The 18,629-nt window shown below is 50.8% G+C and overlaps 1 protein-coding gene across 4 annotated transcripts in view; it reads right to left on the reverse strand.

Moving 5' to 3' along the window:
* GRID1 (glutamate ionotropic receptor delta type subunit 1) overlaps positions 1-18,629 on the reverse strand; it is a 777,975-nt gene that overhangs the window by 536,078 nt on the left and 223,268 nt on the right. For all 4 annotated transcript variants that reach the window (XM_063607779.1, XM_034931017.3, XM_034931018.3 and 1 more), the window contains exon 4: positions 14,304-14,509. In XM_063607779.1, coding sequence (XP_063463849.1) covers positions 14,304-14,509 — 206 coding nt within the window. The remainder of the gene's footprint in view (positions 1-14,303; positions 14,510-18,629) is intronic.

Consider the following 18,629-nt stretch of genomic DNA (forward strand, 5'->3'; position numbering starts at 1 on the left):
GCTCTACAGTGGTGCCCCCACCAAACCACTCTCTTCTTACCTTACTGTATTTTTCTTCATGGGGGTTATCACTACCCACATGACTTTTGGTTTACTCATTTATTTGTTTAGTGTCTGACCACCACCTCCACTAAGATGTCAGCTCTTGAAGACAAGGACCTTGTTTGTCTCAGTCCCTTTATATTCTCAGGGTCTAGAACAGAGCCTAGTCCATATTCGCTGCCCAATTAATATCGAATCCATTTCAAGACAGGCAAATGAGACCCAGAAAGGCAAGGCAGTGCCCTATAGTCATACAGGGAACTGGACAGAGCCAGGGCGGGAGCTTATGGAAACCTTAGTCCCAGGCTCTGGAGAGCCCCTGGGTGTGATATGGGGAACTGGGCAGTTCCCTCCGGGCCTGGCTGATACAGCCAGTGACTTGCTGAGCATCTACTCTGCATAGCCCTTTCAGTGAACTTCAGGGAGCAATCATAAGATGAGGTTGGTCCCTCCCTGCAAGTGAGACATGGTTTTAGAAAAACATGAAAATTGAGGCCACAGCCCAATGCAGTAATGTCTGAGCACTGGCCTGGACAGGCTCCCTGGACATGCGGCACCCACAGCAGGGACTGGAGGAAGACAATCTGGCAGTCGAACATAAAAGCACCATGGCTTCCACGTGACTGCCAATGGGCAAGGCTTTGCCACTCAGGCCCTAAATAGGAAGCTACTTCTCATGCTAACGGTCAGGCAGGCCGAAACCCTCCCCACCTCAGCACAGAGAGTGAACCGGCAGAGTCAGCGTGCCCCAAATGCAGAAAGGAAAAAGCTATAAGACCCACGAACTGAAAGCTGCCAGTCCCAGGATAGTTAACAACCAGCAGCAGCCTTGTGGAGTACTGCTAGGTAGAGCAAACCAATACCAATGATCACCACCCATCTAAAGAGCTGGCCTTCACACAGGAAAGACCAAAAGTGCCTGTAATGGTTAAAGAGCTCAGTTCACATTTAGGGTAGAATTTGAGCAATGGTGGATGAAAAGAACAAGAGCTTCTGGCAACTACAGTTGACTCTTGAACAACACAGATTTGAACTGTGAGGCTCCACTTACCTGTGGATTTTTTTCAATCAATGTTTCACTGAATGTGACTGCCTCTCCTTCCTCCCCTTATCCCTCCTCCATCTCTCCCGCCTCGGCCACCCATGAGACAGCAAGACCAACCCTTCCGCCTCTTCCTCAGCCTACTCAACATGAAGATAACAAGGACGAAGACCTCTATGATGAGCCGCTTCCACTTAATGAGTAGTAAATATATTTTCTCTTCCTATGATTTTCTTAATTCCATTTTCTCTACTTTACCGTAAGAATATAGTATATAATACCTATAACATACAAAATTTGTGTTGATCAAATGTTTACATTATCGGTAAGGCTTCTGGCCAACAGTAAGCTTTAGGAGTTAAGTTTTGGGGGAGTCAAAAGTTATACACAGATTTTTGACTGCATGGGGGGTTGGTTCCCCTAATCTCCACATTGTTCAAGGGTCAACTGCATGAGGGAGACCCCTAAGGCAGGTCAGCACCCACCAACAAAAGTAAGAAGGATGTTGGAATCACAGAAAACAGGGGTGGTACCTTGAGGAGCCAAGGAAAGAAACAGCAACTCGGCCGGGCGTGGTGGCTCACGCCTGTAATCCCAGCACTTTGGGAGGCCAAGGCGGGTGGATCATGAGGTCGGCAGTTCAAGATCAGCCTGGCCAAGATAGTGAAACCCCGTCTCTACTAAAAATACAAAAAATTAGCCAGGCGTGGTGGCACGCGCCTGTAATCCCAGCTACTCCAGAGACTGAGACAGAGAATTGCTTAAACCTGGAGGGGCAGAGGTTGCAGTGAGCTGAGATCGTGCCTCTGCACTCCAGCCTGGGCGACAGAGTGAGACTCCGTCTCAAAAACAAAAAAAAGAAAAAGAAAAGAAATAGGAACTCCTAGGACCACTGTGCTAAGAATGACTGCCTATCCTCAGCAAGAAAGAACTGGGAAAGGAGAACAGGGCTCGCTTCACACTATTCTCATAGTTAATGAGCTTAAGTTGACAGTATATATGCAATAAATCAGACATTACCACTTGGCAGCCTGCAAGCCTTATCAGCCCTGCCACAGGCAGAGTTGGCCAACAAAGAGTTCAGCATTTTTGTGATTAGCTACAAACATTTAAAAACTATGAGATTTCACAGAAAGTCCAAATTTCTGGCTCCTCTTGAGACACAAGAAATAGTGACCACACCAGGCCTTCTCAGGGGAATCTTGGCAGAGCCTGACAGTCCTCTTCAGAGAAGGATGTTTCCCCCAGGTGCCTGCAGCTGCAATACTCTCAGTTCTTACAGCCCACCTGCTGTCTGCCTTAATATCCCTGCCTGGATGCCATAGGCATTTGGATTTATGACCTGGCTGTCACGCCAAAGGGTGGCTTTAGCCATTCTTCTCTGACCCTTTGATTGTCTTAACAAGCTCCAAGTTACAGAATTATCCAAGAGTAGTTCATGTGGTAGCCTGGATGGGATGGTCCCACTTGATCATTATAGGGCAGAGAGAAGGGGCAGCTATGCGGCCCCCTTCCCACCCTGCTTCGCTAGGCACAGGGCAGTCTCCAACTGAGTAGTCGCTGTTCTTCCTGAGTGTATGTTTTCTCTCTCTAGTGTAGTCTGGCGGTGCTTCAGGGGCAGAGACCATGTCTTTCTCCCCCAAAGCACCCAGTGTAAGAGGTCCAGGGATGGAGCCCATTCTATCTTAGTGGTGTACTGGCCACCGACAGGCTGCTGAGAGATGCCTTCTCATCTGAAGAGTAACTCTGCAGGCAGAAAGCACCCGCGGCTGTCCCTCCTTCTATCAGCCCAGTAACTAGCACTCCTGAGAAGCCACTAGTAGCTGCTCCTGCTCATGTGCTCCAATAACAGCCCAGATGGGAGGTGCCCTGTGAACTCTCACCCTGCTCCTGAAAAAGATCCGAAAGTGCCTAGCCAGCATCTGGAGCCCAGGCAGCACTTAGCCCTCCTCTTCTCCCCCTCTCTCTTGGACTCTAACATCCTCTCCATCTGAGTGCTGGACCACAAGCTGGTTCTCAACCCCAGCTGGGCTGGCTGGAGATCATGAGCACTTTGTCACTTTTTCCTAGCCCCTCCTTACCACCCGAGGTGCACCCCACATCTGGCTTTCCTCACTTGGCTCTGTGAGCTATGCTTCCTGACACAGAGTGAGTGGGAGCTATCCTTCTGCCAGGCTGGCCACAGCTCCCCATCTCTGAGCCACTGATACCTCCCAATGTTTGACCCCAACAGCCCCAGATTGGTTCTACAATCTCAGCCAAACACCATCCACAGGCACAATAATGAAACTACGATTTGCAGAGCACCACCCCTGCACCAGGCCCTCTCAAGAGCATTCCCTCATTTAATTCCCATGGCAACCCTCTGGAAAGGTGTTAATACCCCAGCTTATGACCAGTAAATAGCCTCAAAAAGATGGCACTGATAGAAGAGTTGGGCTCTGATTCTGTGTCCATTTGCTCCAAGGACAATGCCCCTTCCTCTGTGCCACCAGCAGCCCCAGCCCTGGAAAGAAAAGCATCATAAGCATCATCGTGGCCCCAGCTGAGCATCTGAAAGCCTCAGGTTTCCTCTGTGAAGAGGAGAATGGGCAGAATGGGTGTGGGAGGAGAGGGACATCCTTGGGTGCTCTGCCCTGCCTTTTCTTATTTAAATCGAAGTGGTTCAAGTCCTGCATCTCCCTGGGGTAGGAAACCCTCCATCTGCCCTCCCTGTGCCCATGTACCCAGGGCTTCTTGGATGGGGTTGGGGGAATTCATGTGTGCTTTTCCTGTGATGATCTACCTCCCTCCAGTTCTTTTCTCCCCTACCTTCACACTTGTCTCCTACAGCAGCTCCTTTCCCCCAGGCTCCATGACTCGAACTGTGGATCACAACCCTGTACATTGCTTTCCCCCTGACACTGCTCACAGCATACTTTGGTGATAGTGCAGATATGTGAGTAACGCACTGGGGAGAGGGAGAGGCCACACCACGCCCTGCACAGCAGGCAACAGGGAGGTGAAGCATACACACGCCTGGTAACGGCCCACCAACCTTGCCACTTCTCTCCTAGTTCCACCAACCTAGCAGCAGGTCACCAGCCCAATCCCTAATGTCAAGCACTAGCACATCCCAAACTTCAGAATGTTGACCTTGCCCAGGGTCACAGAAGATTTTTTCACTTTTCTCAACGCCCTTCATGCCCATATCTTTACATTTTCTGAGACTCATCGATCTCCCCACTCACACATCAGTCACTGGGCATGTTCTGGGTACCCATACCCATGTCAAGCACTGTGAGAAAGGAAAAAGGAAAGCCTACACCCCAAAATACCCTGTACTTAGAAGAACGTTGAGAATCAAGTATTAACTCCATTGAGCAGATGAGGAACCAGAGCTCAGAAAGCCACATGGTGAGAAAGCGGGGCAGGAAAGGGGCTGGGTCTGCCTGGACTCTGCCCTTCGCTGCCCTGTAGACAGAAAGCCTATATAAAATGTCCTCAGACTCTCGGGTGCCTGGGAGGTTGTAGAAACTGCTCTTCTAGTTGACCATGGAGACACAGAGGCAGCCAATCCATCCCCTCAGGCTCTCTGCAGATGTGTTGGCCGAGAGAGGACTGGGGGTTGTCCCCATCTCCATATGAGCATTCAGAGGTGTCCAGTCCCCCTCCTCATGCTACCTGCTACTCCGTGGCAATGTTCACCTAGTCTGCTCTGTGTCACACTCCAGGACAAAAATGGGCTCTCCCTTGATCTGTCAATGGCAACAAGCCTCCTCTCCCAACAGCACATAGTAGAAAAAAGCTAGGCTTTGAGTCAGGGTGTTCAGCATTCATAGCCCAGCTCTGTCATTTTTCATCTTTTAGACCATGAGCAAACCCCAAAATCCCCACAGGCTCAAAGCTCCATCCTAGCCCTTCTCTTCCAGCATTGTTGAGAAGATTCGGTGAGTTTCAGGGTCTGAATATGGTGAACTTGATAAATAAAGCCTGTCTTCATCCCTCCCTCTGCTCCACATCCCCCTCTTTATCATGTTCACCCCAAAGTTGAACAATGTTGAAGCAAAGTAAGAGTGAGAAGGCACATGGCCCCAGGTCACCTGCAGAACTGCCACCATCTGCTTCCACCCAGGAAGCTCATCTGCACACTAGGGCCTATGCTAGATGGACAACAAAATGGTCCCAACTCTCCGTCCTTCAAGGCAGCCACTCCCTTGGCAATGTGACTTTCCAGTTCCCCCCTCAAGAGCAGTCTTCCATCTAGAGGAGGAGTCTCTTTCCCCTGCCTGTTGAGCTAACTTCATGGCTTGCTCTGGACAAGAGATTGCAGCAGAAGTCACAATGCACCAGGTCTGAGCTCAGGCTTCAAGTAGCCCTGAGCACTCACACTTGCTCTCCTGGAACTCCGCTGCTGCCACATGAATAAGCCTGGGCTAGTGTGCTTGTCAAGGGGCAGGCTCATCACCCCAGCTTACAGCTGGCCAGTGCCATCCTCACCAGCCAGCCCAGATGCATGAGCCAGCCCAGCTGAGATCCAGTGAATCTAACCCAGGTCTGCTGACCACTAGGTTCATGAGTAACAACACATGCTTACTGTTGCATGACACTGAGTTTTAGGATGGTTTGTTACACTGCACACAGCTAGCTGATGCAGAGCCCTTCTTCTCTCCAAGGGGACTGGCAGCTCAAGCACAGATGGCAGGTGACCAAGGCCAGATTCCTACCAGTGATGTAGACAGGAGGCCAGGAAATACTGGGTAGAAGAGGGAAGTTCCCCAGCAAAGGCTCCACCCTCAAGCCTGGAAACTCACAGCCCTAAATGGGAACAGTCATTCCTGTTTTCACACACAAATGTTGCCTTTTGGCCTGCCATGCCTGTACCCATATAAACCCCAAATCCCAGGCTCCATAAGCAGAAGGGCAGAGGAACAGAAGAGCGACACAGTAGAGAAGGAGAGGAGAGGAGCATCTGAATGTCGAGAGGAGTTCGGTTGGAGACGGTCAGAGAGAAGATCAGCTGCAGGATGGTAGAATTCCAGGGGAATATAGTCTTCCCACTCCAACCCCTTTCCAGCTCCCCATCCATCCTGCTGAGAGCCACTTCCATCTGGCAATAAAATCCCCTGCATTTACCATCCTTTAACTTGTCTGTGTGACCTGATTCTTCCTGGTTGCCAGACAAGGATCTGAGTACCAAGAGGGCGCTGAGCTGGTTAACGCTTAAGCCATCTGCAGATGGCAGGAGCTAAAAGAGCACTGTAACATGCCCACTGGGGCTTTGGGAGTCACAGGCACCCACCCCTAGTGCTACCGTGGGGCCAGAGCCCAAAAGCGCTCACCCCAGTTCCTGCACCTGCCTGTCTGCGTGCCCCCCATCCCGTAAGGAGCAAGCAGCCAAACAAAGGAGCCACATCCCTATCACACGTCCTGCGAGTGGGGTCAGGGAACTCTCTTATCTCACCAGCACCAGGAGAGGGCTCTGTTTAGGGATGCCATGTGCAGAGAATGGCACCAGATGTGGACTACATGGCACAGATAGCTTCTCTGAGATAAATTCATACCAATTTAGATAATCTCTCTCATTTCTGCCTCTCATGACCCGCCCCCTCCCCCTGCATCCCACCACATCTTCTTACAGCTTCCCCGCTGAGCTCCCCAATCAGCTCTTCAGTCAACAAACAGGCTGACTCACCTCAGGCTCAGAGGCGAGGCCCCCCCAAGGCTGAACACCCTTGGGGATCCGGGAGCAGAAAGGGTAATTGAGCCATTTCGGCTGCTGCAGGCTGTTTCCCTTTGTAAATGCCTATTTCTCATGTCTGCTGCCTCCTTGGCCAAAGGGGCTACCTGCTAATAAGCCATAGATACTCTGCAGGGAGGAGCTGACACTCTGCTCTGCTATTTAATGACCCACAAAGGAAGGAAAGGCCACCAGGTGTCTTCAGGCCCATGCTTCAGGTTCACAGTTCTCTTTGACCCCAGACAGGCCTCCCAGACAGTCTCTGTAAGGCTTTCAGCACCCCAGAGCACCAAGAATGGGACGGCATGATTTGAGATGGAACTCAAAATAGAAACAACAGCCAACCAGAAAATAAACACCAGAAAGTCTAGCGGCACTCAGGCCTTTTTCCCTGATGATTGCTTAGATGCTCCTTTGAAATATCAAAAATCAAACATTACATTCTTACAATGTTTTACTTGGGCATTCCTGCTTGGCTGGAGTGTTAAGAATGTGTTTCATTTGCCCAGTGGGCAATCGAAGTTCTAGACAATGTTTGTGTGGGGACAGAAGTCGGTGCTCCTGGGGTCCCACCCTCCATCTGTTTACCAACCATAACGTATGGCCCCTGAAAATGTGATTAAGAAAGATTAACAGGCCCCAGTTCCTGCCCTTAGCATTCCCAGATCACACAAGGAGGGAGATGCAATAGAGGGTCACAGCACAAGCAGTGGGTGCAGGGCTAGCTCTGGGATGAGGTGTCAATGGAGGTGTGTTCAGGAGGCAGCAGGCTCTGAGGGATGTGACAGTGCTGTCATGGAGAGGGGACAGTGGACTAGGATGCCAGAGGCCTGCAAGACCAGTGCTGGTTGACACCTGGACAGAGCTCACAGCAGCTTCCCCAGCACTGCTTTGGAAAGATGAGCAGGATGGTGGGGACAGAGGAGGAAAGGGACAGAGCCACGTAGAGCCTCAAACACAGATCCTAACAGGACAGCTCTCTGTTCCCTTCCTGAACTCAGCCAGGCCCCGCGTTCTGGCTGCCTCTTGAAGCCGCTGAGTTCCAAGCCCATCTGAACAAAATCTAGAAACATTTCTTTCTCGTGACCTTATTTCTAAGAATTTCTAAGAGAAAATGTAAATTTCTCAGACTGGAAGCACTTTTGCTAAAGTGCTAAGGCTTTAAAATCTGTAAACAGTGGGATATAATTAAATGCAAATGCAGGGCCATATTCAAAAATTAATCTCCTATAATTAATTAGTAATTTAAAATATTCTGGTAAATGATACTTAAATGGCACAGAATTATCCTAGCTCTGAGTGATAAAGTCGTCTGCTAAAGATTTACCTTGTTAGAGTGAGAAATATTTGCATATATCATGTGGGACAACAGAACGTTGAGATTGCTAATTTACCTTTGCTATAAATGTATTAAAAAGCACAGTCTTTATATTCAAATTGCGGGAGCTTCACTCACTGCAGCAAACTCTGAGAAGCAATTGATTTGAAGACAGGACTAAACCCAGGCTGGGCTTCTATGAAGGATTAAATTGACCTCCAGGCACACTCCATGCCTGGGAAGCCAATCTGGGAGAGGTGTTGGGAGTGGCCCCTTCCACCTTTTTCCTTAACCTAACTCCATCCAGCCTGGATGAAAAGTGACATCTTGTACCAGAGCAACGGAAAGCTGTCCAACTAACCAGCTTTTCTCTCTGCTGTTCTTTCTCCTGTTCTTCCCTCTACAGAAAGAGATCACTGGTATCTAACTGCAGAGGTCAATGCCATCTGCTGCAACTGTCACTGGGTAGCTGCCATTTCTTTTCCAAAGACAGAATACCTCTCCCAGACTGTTCTGCCACCAGCAATGCTCTCCTCCTGGTGGATATGTATGCATATTGATGTGTGGATCTGCACAGGTGCATGTGTTTGTGTGTGTGTCAGTGCCTGCTGGGCTGTGCCAGTCTGAGGGTCTGGTTGTACCAGTGTATGTGGCTGCTGGTTGTATCATTGCATCAAGCTGTGTCCATGTGTGCATGTGTGTGTGTGTGTGCACAAATGCATGCCTGGTCTCCCACACCTTTCTCCACTGCTGCTTACCACCACCACACACGCTGATCTCTCTGCACCCCACGCTCCACTGCCATGTGCCACAGCTGGGCCCAGGAATGTCCCACCTGCAGGAGCAGCCCTGGCCTGATTTGCTGAGCCACCCAGGCCTAAGGCAGCACTCTTAGGCAAATGTAAGCCTTCCCACTAGCCAAAGTTTTCAGACCAAAGCCCTTGCTCATGTGCCGGCCTAGGAGTTGTTTACCAGCCAAACAGGCAACCAAAGTACACACACGCAAAAACAGCTGACCCCGTTTCTATTGGAAGTAAGAAATATTAAATTCCCATTCATTTAGTCCTTCAACACTACTGTAGACAAGGTCCCATGCTGCTCTCAGGAAATAAAATGGTGAACATCACACAGTCCCTGGCCTACAGGCAGCACGTTCTAGTTACAGGGACAGATTATCCAACATCTGCAGGACATACAGAAACGGATGGTGCCTGGACATCAGGGCTGGGCAGGCTGCCCCGCCTCCTTGTGAACTGGAAAGAAGGAGCAGCAACTCTTCTCCATAAAGAAAACAAACAGTTTAAAATCATTTAATTTTTCCACTCTTTCCAGTGGAACAAAAGACTAGAAGGGAGAGGAGGAAATACAGAGGAAACAAAAGGAAAGAGGGAGGCCTATGTACGGTAGAGACAGTGGCATAGAACCAATAAATAAGAGGTGAAAGGACAAAGCCCTGGAGTCCTCAAAATGCCCACGGACACTGAGAGAGGCCTTAGTGGATGACAGCCCTGGGGCACAGCTGCTCTGCCAGCCACTGGAATGCCCAGCAGTGGCATGGTGTGTGGCCATGACTTTCCATATCATAGCCAGTCTTGGAGAGGAGGAGGCACTGCCTCTGAATTCCATGCCCCTCAGCATTTGATAGGGTTCCTCATCCATAGGAGGCTCCCAATTGGTACTTGCTGGGTGAGTAAGTGATTGGATGATGGATGAGTAGATGGACAGATGAATGGATGAATGGAGAGAGAGGTGGATGACAGATGAATAGATGAACAGAATCCCTCCAGGAAGTTGAGATGAAGCCCAGGGCCAAATGACTGTGGACTGGAGTTCTCCCCATCAAGCCTGACCTGGAGAAGAACAACAATAAGACATGTAAACTGTAGGGCGTTAACCTCTGACACCCTGAAAAGGACCCCAAGAACACATCAGTCCTGAAGTCTGGATTTCCTGCCCCAGGCTAGGGAGCCCTCCCTGCTGACATCCCAGCCTCAGCTCCAGCCACTCCCTCCCCTGCACACCCATGACTGCAACTGCATGACACACAAGTTCCTGAATACAATAGGGATCCCCTGACCCCTCTCTCCAGCCCTTCCTTGTTCACAGAGTTAGTGCAAGTTCATTCCTACAGACCCAGACCCAGAGTCACCTAGTCCAGGAAGCTTCCGTTGACCCTCTGATGATCCCATCTCTCCCTGGCCAGAGGACATCACTCTGTCTTCCGTGCTCTTACAAGACTTGGCCACACCTCTGCCATTACAGGTAAAAGGGTCTGTTCACACCTCAGTCCTCCCCACCAAGCTGGGAGCCCTGTGAGAGCAGGGACAAAGCCTACATGCCCACATAGAACTTGGCACAGGCTGGGGCTCAGTAAATGCTGGAGAAGTGACAGGAAGAGCCATGAGCAGAAGAGAGAAAGCTCCAGCAGCCACCAGCAGGATTCCCAGAGCAAGGCCCCTCTCAGCAGCTGCTGCCTTGGTCACTTCAGCAATTCCATGGGCCATGATCCCCAGCTGGTGAGGAAGCTGATGGGCTTGCATGAGGAGAACATCATAGGTAGTTGTCACTGTGCACTGAAGTCCCACTTAGCAACCTGTAGCCCAGAGAAGAACCAAGGCCCAACTAGGATCCAATGAGTCCAATCCACTCCCCAATTAGGGTATGATTGGAAAGAGACACCCACACTCACATGGAGGGCTCCAAGGTCAAGCCCAAGGCAGAACAGGCCCCCCTGGAGGAAGGGACATTCCATGGCCTGTACCCTCGGCAGTCCCCAGAGTAGCCCCATGGTGCCCCCAGGCCTGGGACCCGGAGACCTGAGTTCTATCACCCTCAGCCCCATCCTCCCTGAGGGGAGCCTCTCCACACCTTTTTAAGATGATGCAGTGTTGTGGTGGCTACTAAGATGGTGCTGAGGAGGCCTCAGAGGATGAATGTGGAATAAAGACTGAGCGAGGGATGTGAGGGGTCTCTAGGTGGGGCCTGACACACAAGCCCACAGGGTCCCCAGGCAGGCCCCAGCACCTTGGCCTGCCACAACTCTTCCACTCACCCACTCACTGCCAAGGCCAGGCTCACAGAACCTACAGGCCCGACAGCACAGCCCCTCGTGAAGTGGAATCACAGAGAGGCTGGTGGTGCCATGTGCCCCCAGGCCAACAGCCACCTTCAGTGAATGAATGCCATTTTGCAAAATGTAAAAGATTCAAGCAGCTCCGTCTTCCTCACTCACTCCCATTTGGCTAGGCTTTTTGAGTAGGGAAGAGGAGAACTTACAACTAGGAAAGCCCCATAGCCCATGCCAACTCCAGCTCATCCGTACCATCCCGGATGCAGCATAACATTGACATGCAATTGATGTGTTGGGGGTGCTGAGGGGACATTTACTCCTCCTTAACTGTGCTTTGGGCTTCATAAAATTCAGGACATGTTCTGGCAGTGTGTCGTCCTTGTGAACATCATTTGTCCTTGTCACAACAAAGAGGAGGTTGGGTCAGTCTGCTCAAGAAGCCCATGCAATGCCTCCAGGTGGTGAGGAAGGCTTCGTGCAGGGACAGCATTCCCAGGTGTTCCTAGGGGACCTACTGGGCTAGCCAGTCAGATAGCTCATGTTTACTCCAGAATCCACCTTTCTTCCCCACCACACTTAGGAGATACGTTAAAATGCTTTGCGTATAAGTACCTGAGAACCTCTGCCAAACCCTGGCCAGAGACAGTGGAACCATATCTTCCCCAATGAAGCCAGCATGCCCTATTTCTCCACTCCAGCAAGTGCAGTGCTGTACGCTGATATTCCTGGAATCATCACAGATGGAAGAGAGGGGCTCTGGAGGGAGTAAAATCTGGACTTGAATCCTGTTCAATGCCTAAGTGGCTATTTGTGTGACCTTAAGTAAGTCGTTTAACATCTTTAGCTTTTCCATTTCCTCTGTCTGCAAAGTGTGAGGATTAGAGAATGCACAAAGGGCCAGAGCCATCGTGGGCACCCAAGAAACCTCAGCTTCCTCCCTACCAATGGCAGGTGCATGAGAACAGGGATCAAGACTCTTATCATCGGCGGAGACTGAAGACTACGGTGGGAGCTGTTGGCCCAAAGTCCAAATGCCATCGTTCCCCTCAATCTCCTGCCAACAATCCCAGGGACTTGACTGACATTAAGAGTCCAGCAAAAGAAACTGTAGAATACTAGAGCGTGGGGGATTTAGAAACGACCTATTGGATACTATTCTCACCACCTAGGTGATGGGATCCGTACTCCAAACCTCAGCATCACACAAGATTCCCATGTAACAAATCTGCACATGTACCCCCTGTACCTAAAATAAAAGTTGAAATTTAAAAATAAAATAATGGTCTGACAAAAAAAAAAGTGGCCACCCCAGAGCCTTCCCCATTCCCATCACACCCAGCAATGCAAGCAGGACAAAGCAAGCCCAGCGAATCCACCACTGCAGGTGTTTGCATAATTAACCACTTGGCAATAACATCCTTAGGCCAGTCTTAGTTATGTGTTAAATCCTCACAGGGCTAGAAACAGGAAGGGGCTAAAATCCTCTAGAACGAAATGCATGAATATGTGCAGTGAAAAGAAAACAGATGCTTCTTGAAAAGCTATATGCTAAATGCTTTATCATAGCTGTCTCCTTCATCCCTTTTAACAGATGAAGAAACAGAGGCTAAGACGGTGATGCAAATGGCCCAAGGTCACACAAATAATAAGTCAGGGAGCTGGGACTTGCCCCCACATCCATTCAACTCCAAAGCCAATAGTCTTTCCACCCCCAAGCTTCACAGCAGAGCAAGAAGGAAAGGAAGCAAGGGGAAGGGGCAAGGAATTGGCAAGAAGCAAGAAGGGAGGGGGTCAGCGATGAGATTAGTCGACACCATCACCAGTACAGAATCCAGCTGGGGAAATACTGCAAGAAGAGCCATCCCCTGAGCAGACTTTTGCAAACGCACAGCTGGGTATATTCTGAGAAAGAATGGACATGTTAGTGCTGCTAATCCCAGGCTGTCCATTACTGGACTGAATCACTTCATACAGGGCAACATGTTCTGGTGAAAATGCCGGGAGCCGACAGGACATCACAGCCTGGCGGACCACCGGCGTGATTCGGGGCCTGATTAGCAGAGAGCATCAGGGCTGCCGGCCAGTTGTACCACATTAAGCATTCCAAATTTTAAGTTCCCCAGCAGTGGGCTTTGGGCTGGCTCCTGATGCATGAGGTAGCATTCTGAGTAATAATTAATTAGAAGGAAAAGCAGAATAAGCAAGCAAAGTACATCAAATGGAATTAGTATAATGTCATGTTTCACTTCAGTTTACTTTCAATCAGAGAGGGCCAACAAGGTGACTGGGGTTGTCTGGAGAATCTGCAGGGAGCCCTTGGCCACCCTGTGACCTGTTCAATCTGCCTCTGCTCCCAGGCATACCACATCCCCAGCTCACCCTCCAAAACCAACCCAGGCCAGAGGGAGACCTGCCAACTCCAGCCTCTCACCTCTCTGCCATTAGACTACCTGGGCCAGCGCCAATCAGCCAACTCATAGGTTATTTCTAGTTTCTTCTCAAATTAATGGATTCTTTACAAATGAATGGATTCTTTACTAACTAATGGATTCTTAAACTGATGGGCCCTGTCTTCATTAGAAGGCTCCAACCCCGAACAGAGATGTTTTTAAAAGAAATTCACACTGATTATTAGCCCAAGTGCCAAAAAAATAAGAACATCTAATGTATCCTTCAACGATAGGCAAAGACACCTCCTCCAGGTGCTAAGAAATCCCAAGGCAGACCTACCCACCTCTGCAGAAAGCTGGAAATTTATTTTATCCCTAGAGGCTTACACCTGTCAACAAAGAGAGGAAAATTAAAAAGAAAAAAAAAAGGGCTGAGTCTTGCCTCAGAAATCTCTGTCAGTGACTTGTAAACAGGCTTCCACCAGCCTCCTCACAGCTTCTCAGAGGCTGGGCAGGCCTTGACTCACCTGTCAGGGAACAATCAGGAGCCAAGTAGTGCTCAGAGAATCCCCCCTTACAGGCTGAGTGCTGTGGGCCGAGCACCTACGGGTCTCCATGTCCGTTTAGGCCATGCGTAAGACTGTGCCCTGCAGCCCACCTGAGCCATCTTCTGCAGAGCCCTGGGCACCAGGCCCCTGAGGCCTCAGGCCCCCATGACCTACCTCGTTGATGAAGGAGTGGGCTCCCTGTGGGCTGAGCAGCAGGATGGCGCGGCGAAGCGTGTCCCGGTAGCGATTCAGCTCCTCTGTCTTCATCGTGGTGAAGAGGCTGGTGAATACGTGGCTAATGTTCTTGTCCACCTTTTGTAAAGAGACGTCAAGGCCCAGCCGCGAGGCCTGGTCCAGAAAGCTTTGAAGCCCACGGATATCTGAGCAGTGGGAGAAGAGGAGGAAAAGAAAAATCATCTTTAAGTGGGAATGCACCGGGGAGGGTGTCTAACTGCAACATGTTCCACCCATGCAGGCCACCACGAAAAATGAGGGTCCAAGTCAGCCTCAGTGATTCCCGTAAACAGAGGTTGGAGGACACCGGCGTAGACCCAGCAGCGCTCACCAGTGTCCAGTCCTGGCTGACTGTCTCCCCCCACAGGTTGGATGCCATCCAACAGGTTCTATGGCCAGAAAGTGCCCTTGATTCATGACAAGCTCTCTTTCTTTCCCTATATGGGCCCAATCACGGCAATTCTGGCCTTCAGGTCACATTTGCTGGCAGTCCCTGGCCCTAGCATCCCCAGTCCCCTTCACCTCCCTCTGCTTCCAACATGAGGCTCCTAGACCAACCATGGCCAGCTGAGGCCCCTGACTGGAGCTGGCCTGGCCTCAGCAGATAGGCAGTGCAAGCCCTCAGTCCCTGCACCAATCCTGCCAATGCACAGCCTGTATCATGGCACCCCAGCCTGCATCATGGCACCCCAGCCCTGAGGCATGGGACCCTGTCTGGCTTTAGGGACCTGATTTTCCTTGATAAAACATTCCTCCTGCCTGTTTCCAGCTGGAGTGACTCTCACTCCAAGTCCAGTCAGAAGCCCACATCCTGACTGGATCAGGGATGAGCAGGGGGTTCAAGGAGGTACAGAGAGAGCCCATCCTGGCATGTTGGTGATCACTGGGAGAGAGGTCTGTCGGCACAAACCACCCAGGGATGAACGATTCAACAAGAAGGGACCTGGAAGCCAATATAGTTGCACTGCACACTGCTACAAATCTATCCTTGTGAAGCCTGAGGGTGCTAAAGTTTTTTCATCCAGTGCCAAAATCATCTCTTAGCAGCAGCCTTGTAGAAGCCATTTGGCTTTCCCAAAAAGAGACATGCCCAGGAACACAGGCAGGCGGGTCTGAGAGTGAGACATGGTCCTGACAATGTCATTTTCAGCCCCTGGGTGCATGTGAGGCTGAAGCCTGTTTCTCCCGAACTTTCCAGTTCCATGAGCCAGTGAATGCCTTTGTTTGCCTAAGGTGGGTCACGTGCAGCCCAGAGTCTCAATCCACAGGCCATTTTTTCACAGCCTTGGATGTTTCTTGCATCTGGCCCATCCTTGCATTCCACCTCCCATAAGCAAGAGCCGTGCCTGAGTCACACCCTCCGAAGGATACTCTAGGTCTGCCCAGACCCACAAGCTGCACTGTCCCCATGCCCTGGGATGCCCACAGGCACGGCCTGGCCCATGCAGTCACCAAGAACAAAATCCAAATAAACAGTGTTAGTTGAACCAGGGTTTGTTCCTAACCTGTCCCTCTCCAAAACTCTCTCTGTACTAATTTTGCAAACTTTCTGGTCTACACTCATGCCAAGTGCCATGCAAGCTGCTGCAGGAGTCCCAGGCTCCCTGTTGTGCCAAGAGGACAGGCTCACCACTAAGCGTAGTCCCAGCTGGACTATGTGACAGGAGCCATCATGGGGAACCAAGCAGCGTGAGGGAGAAGAGCAAAGCACCATGGCCGTCGTAATGAGGGTGCTGGGGGCTGTGCACAGGGCCCCCCTTACCACTACAAAGGGAAAGCCCTAGACTAGGGCCTCAGCACCTGCCACGAACTCCGACACTTAGGACTCAGTACAGTCTGTGAAGCCCTCAGGCAAATCACTATCCCTTTTGAGCCTGAGGGGCTGTCTGTAAAATGGGATGAAAATCGCCAACTACCATTTTCCTGGGACTCTGAAGAGCCACACTTCCTGTGTGGGCCACCTGCTTGTGTCTCAGGAGCCTGCACCTGGGAGTATGGGGAGCCCACCTCCTGGTGGTGCATGGGGTGGGCACAGCAGCATACAAATGAGAACCCTGGGGGCCCTCTAGAGATGGCAAATGCATGATCACCCAACCATGACCTCAGCCAGCCCCTTGTCCATCAGCAGCCTGGTCCCTGGAGCACAGCCATGTGCCCAAACCCACTGGCTTCACAAAGAACAAGGGTCTCGGTGTTGCTCTGCCTACTGTGTCAGACAGGAAGGAGAGCCAGCCCCAGGGCCAAGATGAAGTGGCCAGCACAGGGCTCCCCCAAAGTGAAGAAAGGTAGCCAACTGAGGACAATATGGTGCCTTACACCTGCCCCAGTGCTCCAGGCCCCCAACACACAAGCCCCAGGCTGTCAACACCCTTGGGGTTCCCAGAGAGGCAACTCAGTCTCCATCAGTCTGTTCAGGGCCATGGGGATCTGTAACTCCCAAGCTTCTTGAAAGAAAAGGTGAAGAAGATAAAGACCTCTTCTTAACCAATCAGAGGGAGTAGCAGGGCAAGTGTGTAGAGATGGCTCAGGAGCCCCAACCAGAAACACCAGCACTGGTATCAGCCCCAGTCCTGCCCTCTCTGGAGCACAGCACAATGCAAATCTGTCCATCATAAGCTGGAGGACATCTCAGCACCCAGCGGCCACCCACACCAAAACCAGCAGTGGGCAGCTGTGCCGGGCACATAACAGCCTTCCACGGGTGCCAATGAGGGTTTCTCCCTGGATCTAGGCTGTATATAACACAACCTCTAGCCATATATGGACATTAAAACTTCAATTAATTGAAGAGAAACACAATTACATGCTCAGCTCCTCAGGTGCACTAGCTACATTTCAAGTACTCAACAGCCACATCTGGCTGGTGGCTACCATGTTGGACAGCACAGATATAGTTCATATGAGACGGATCATCACAGAAAGTCCTATTGCCTGGTACTGCCTGGAGAAACCGCCTTTAACCAGTGTGGTGTAAACGATATTCCTAAATATGGGAGACTGGCTGCCTTCAGGCCCCTGGCAAAGGCTCCTAATCCCAGGCTTTTTGTTCTCTCACTGTGAGGACTCCTCTAGCTCCAGCTCCAGCTCCGGCCTCAGCCAAGTGACCTGCTTTGACTATGGGACAGTAGTAAACCTGACGCAAACAGAGGTTGAAAAAGTGTTTGTGCATTTCCATTTCCACTCTTGAACCATGCCACCACCATGAGAACATCTCCAGGCCAGCTGCTGGAGGAATGTGGAGACACATAGAGGAGAGTCAGGCAGGCACCCAGGCAGCCATCCCCAGCTGCAAGCCAGCTGAACTCAGATGCACAAGCGAGCCCAGAGCAGAACTGCCCAGTTGACCTATAGACTCATAAAAAATAATAAATTACTGCTGTTCTAAGCCACTAAGTTTTGGGACGGTTTGTTTCCCAGCAATAACAAACTGATAGATCAAGGTCATTGGATGCATTGTATCTGGTATAGCTTATGAAAACGTTAAGTGAAAGAGCAACGCCTTTACCTTAAAAAACTGCCCTGTCACAGCTTACCTGTGGCACTGTCCACACGGGGCTGAGTGCTAGTCAGCCCCAGGGCAAGGCCACATGTCCACAGGCGGCTTCTGCAGCCCTGCCTCTTCCTTAGAACACCAGTGGTCCTCACTGCCCATGGCCTTGACTGTGACACAGATCCGAGCACAGCTGCAGGATGGGCATGAAGGTGGGACCCTGAGACCTGTCATTTACAAGCTTCTGCTCCTTCCAGCAGCTTCTAAGGCCACTGCAAGTCTTTAAAATGGCAGAGACTGGCCATGTCTACAGAGCACACCTTTCTGCACGTTTACATAAGCATGTGTACCATGAGGGCTTGCATGAGTCCATGAGTATGGTAGGGACACCCATGTGGCCCCAGGGACCTTATGCCTCATGCCAGCATGGCCAGTCCTCTCGGGCTGGGGGAAAAGTCTCCTTCAGTCCCTTCCCTGAGCTCCCTCTACCTAAAACCATCTCAACCCACAGGACTGTTTTATTTCTTCAGGGAATAGGAGACGCCATGGGCAAGTAGCAACTGTCTTGGCACCCATGAGTACACAAGAACATGCAAACAGGAGGACATAAGCCCTCAGAGCTCCTCTGCACCTCCCACTGCTGCATTTCTGGCTTCTATTCCAGCAGCCCCTAATGGGACTGAGGGTTTACGATCCATCAGAAACAGTTTATGCTCCTTCCCAGCGGTGGCTCCTCACACCTGAAATCAGTGATGCTGGCTGAAGCCAGTGTTCCT

This window comes from Pan paniscus, chromosome 8, assembly GCF_029289425.2.
Source record: "Pan paniscus chromosome 8, NHGRI_mPanPan1-v2.0_pri, whole genome shotgun sequence".
Taxonomy (NCBI): domain Eukaryota; kingdom Metazoa; phylum Chordata; class Mammalia; order Primates; family Hominidae; genus Pan; species Pan paniscus.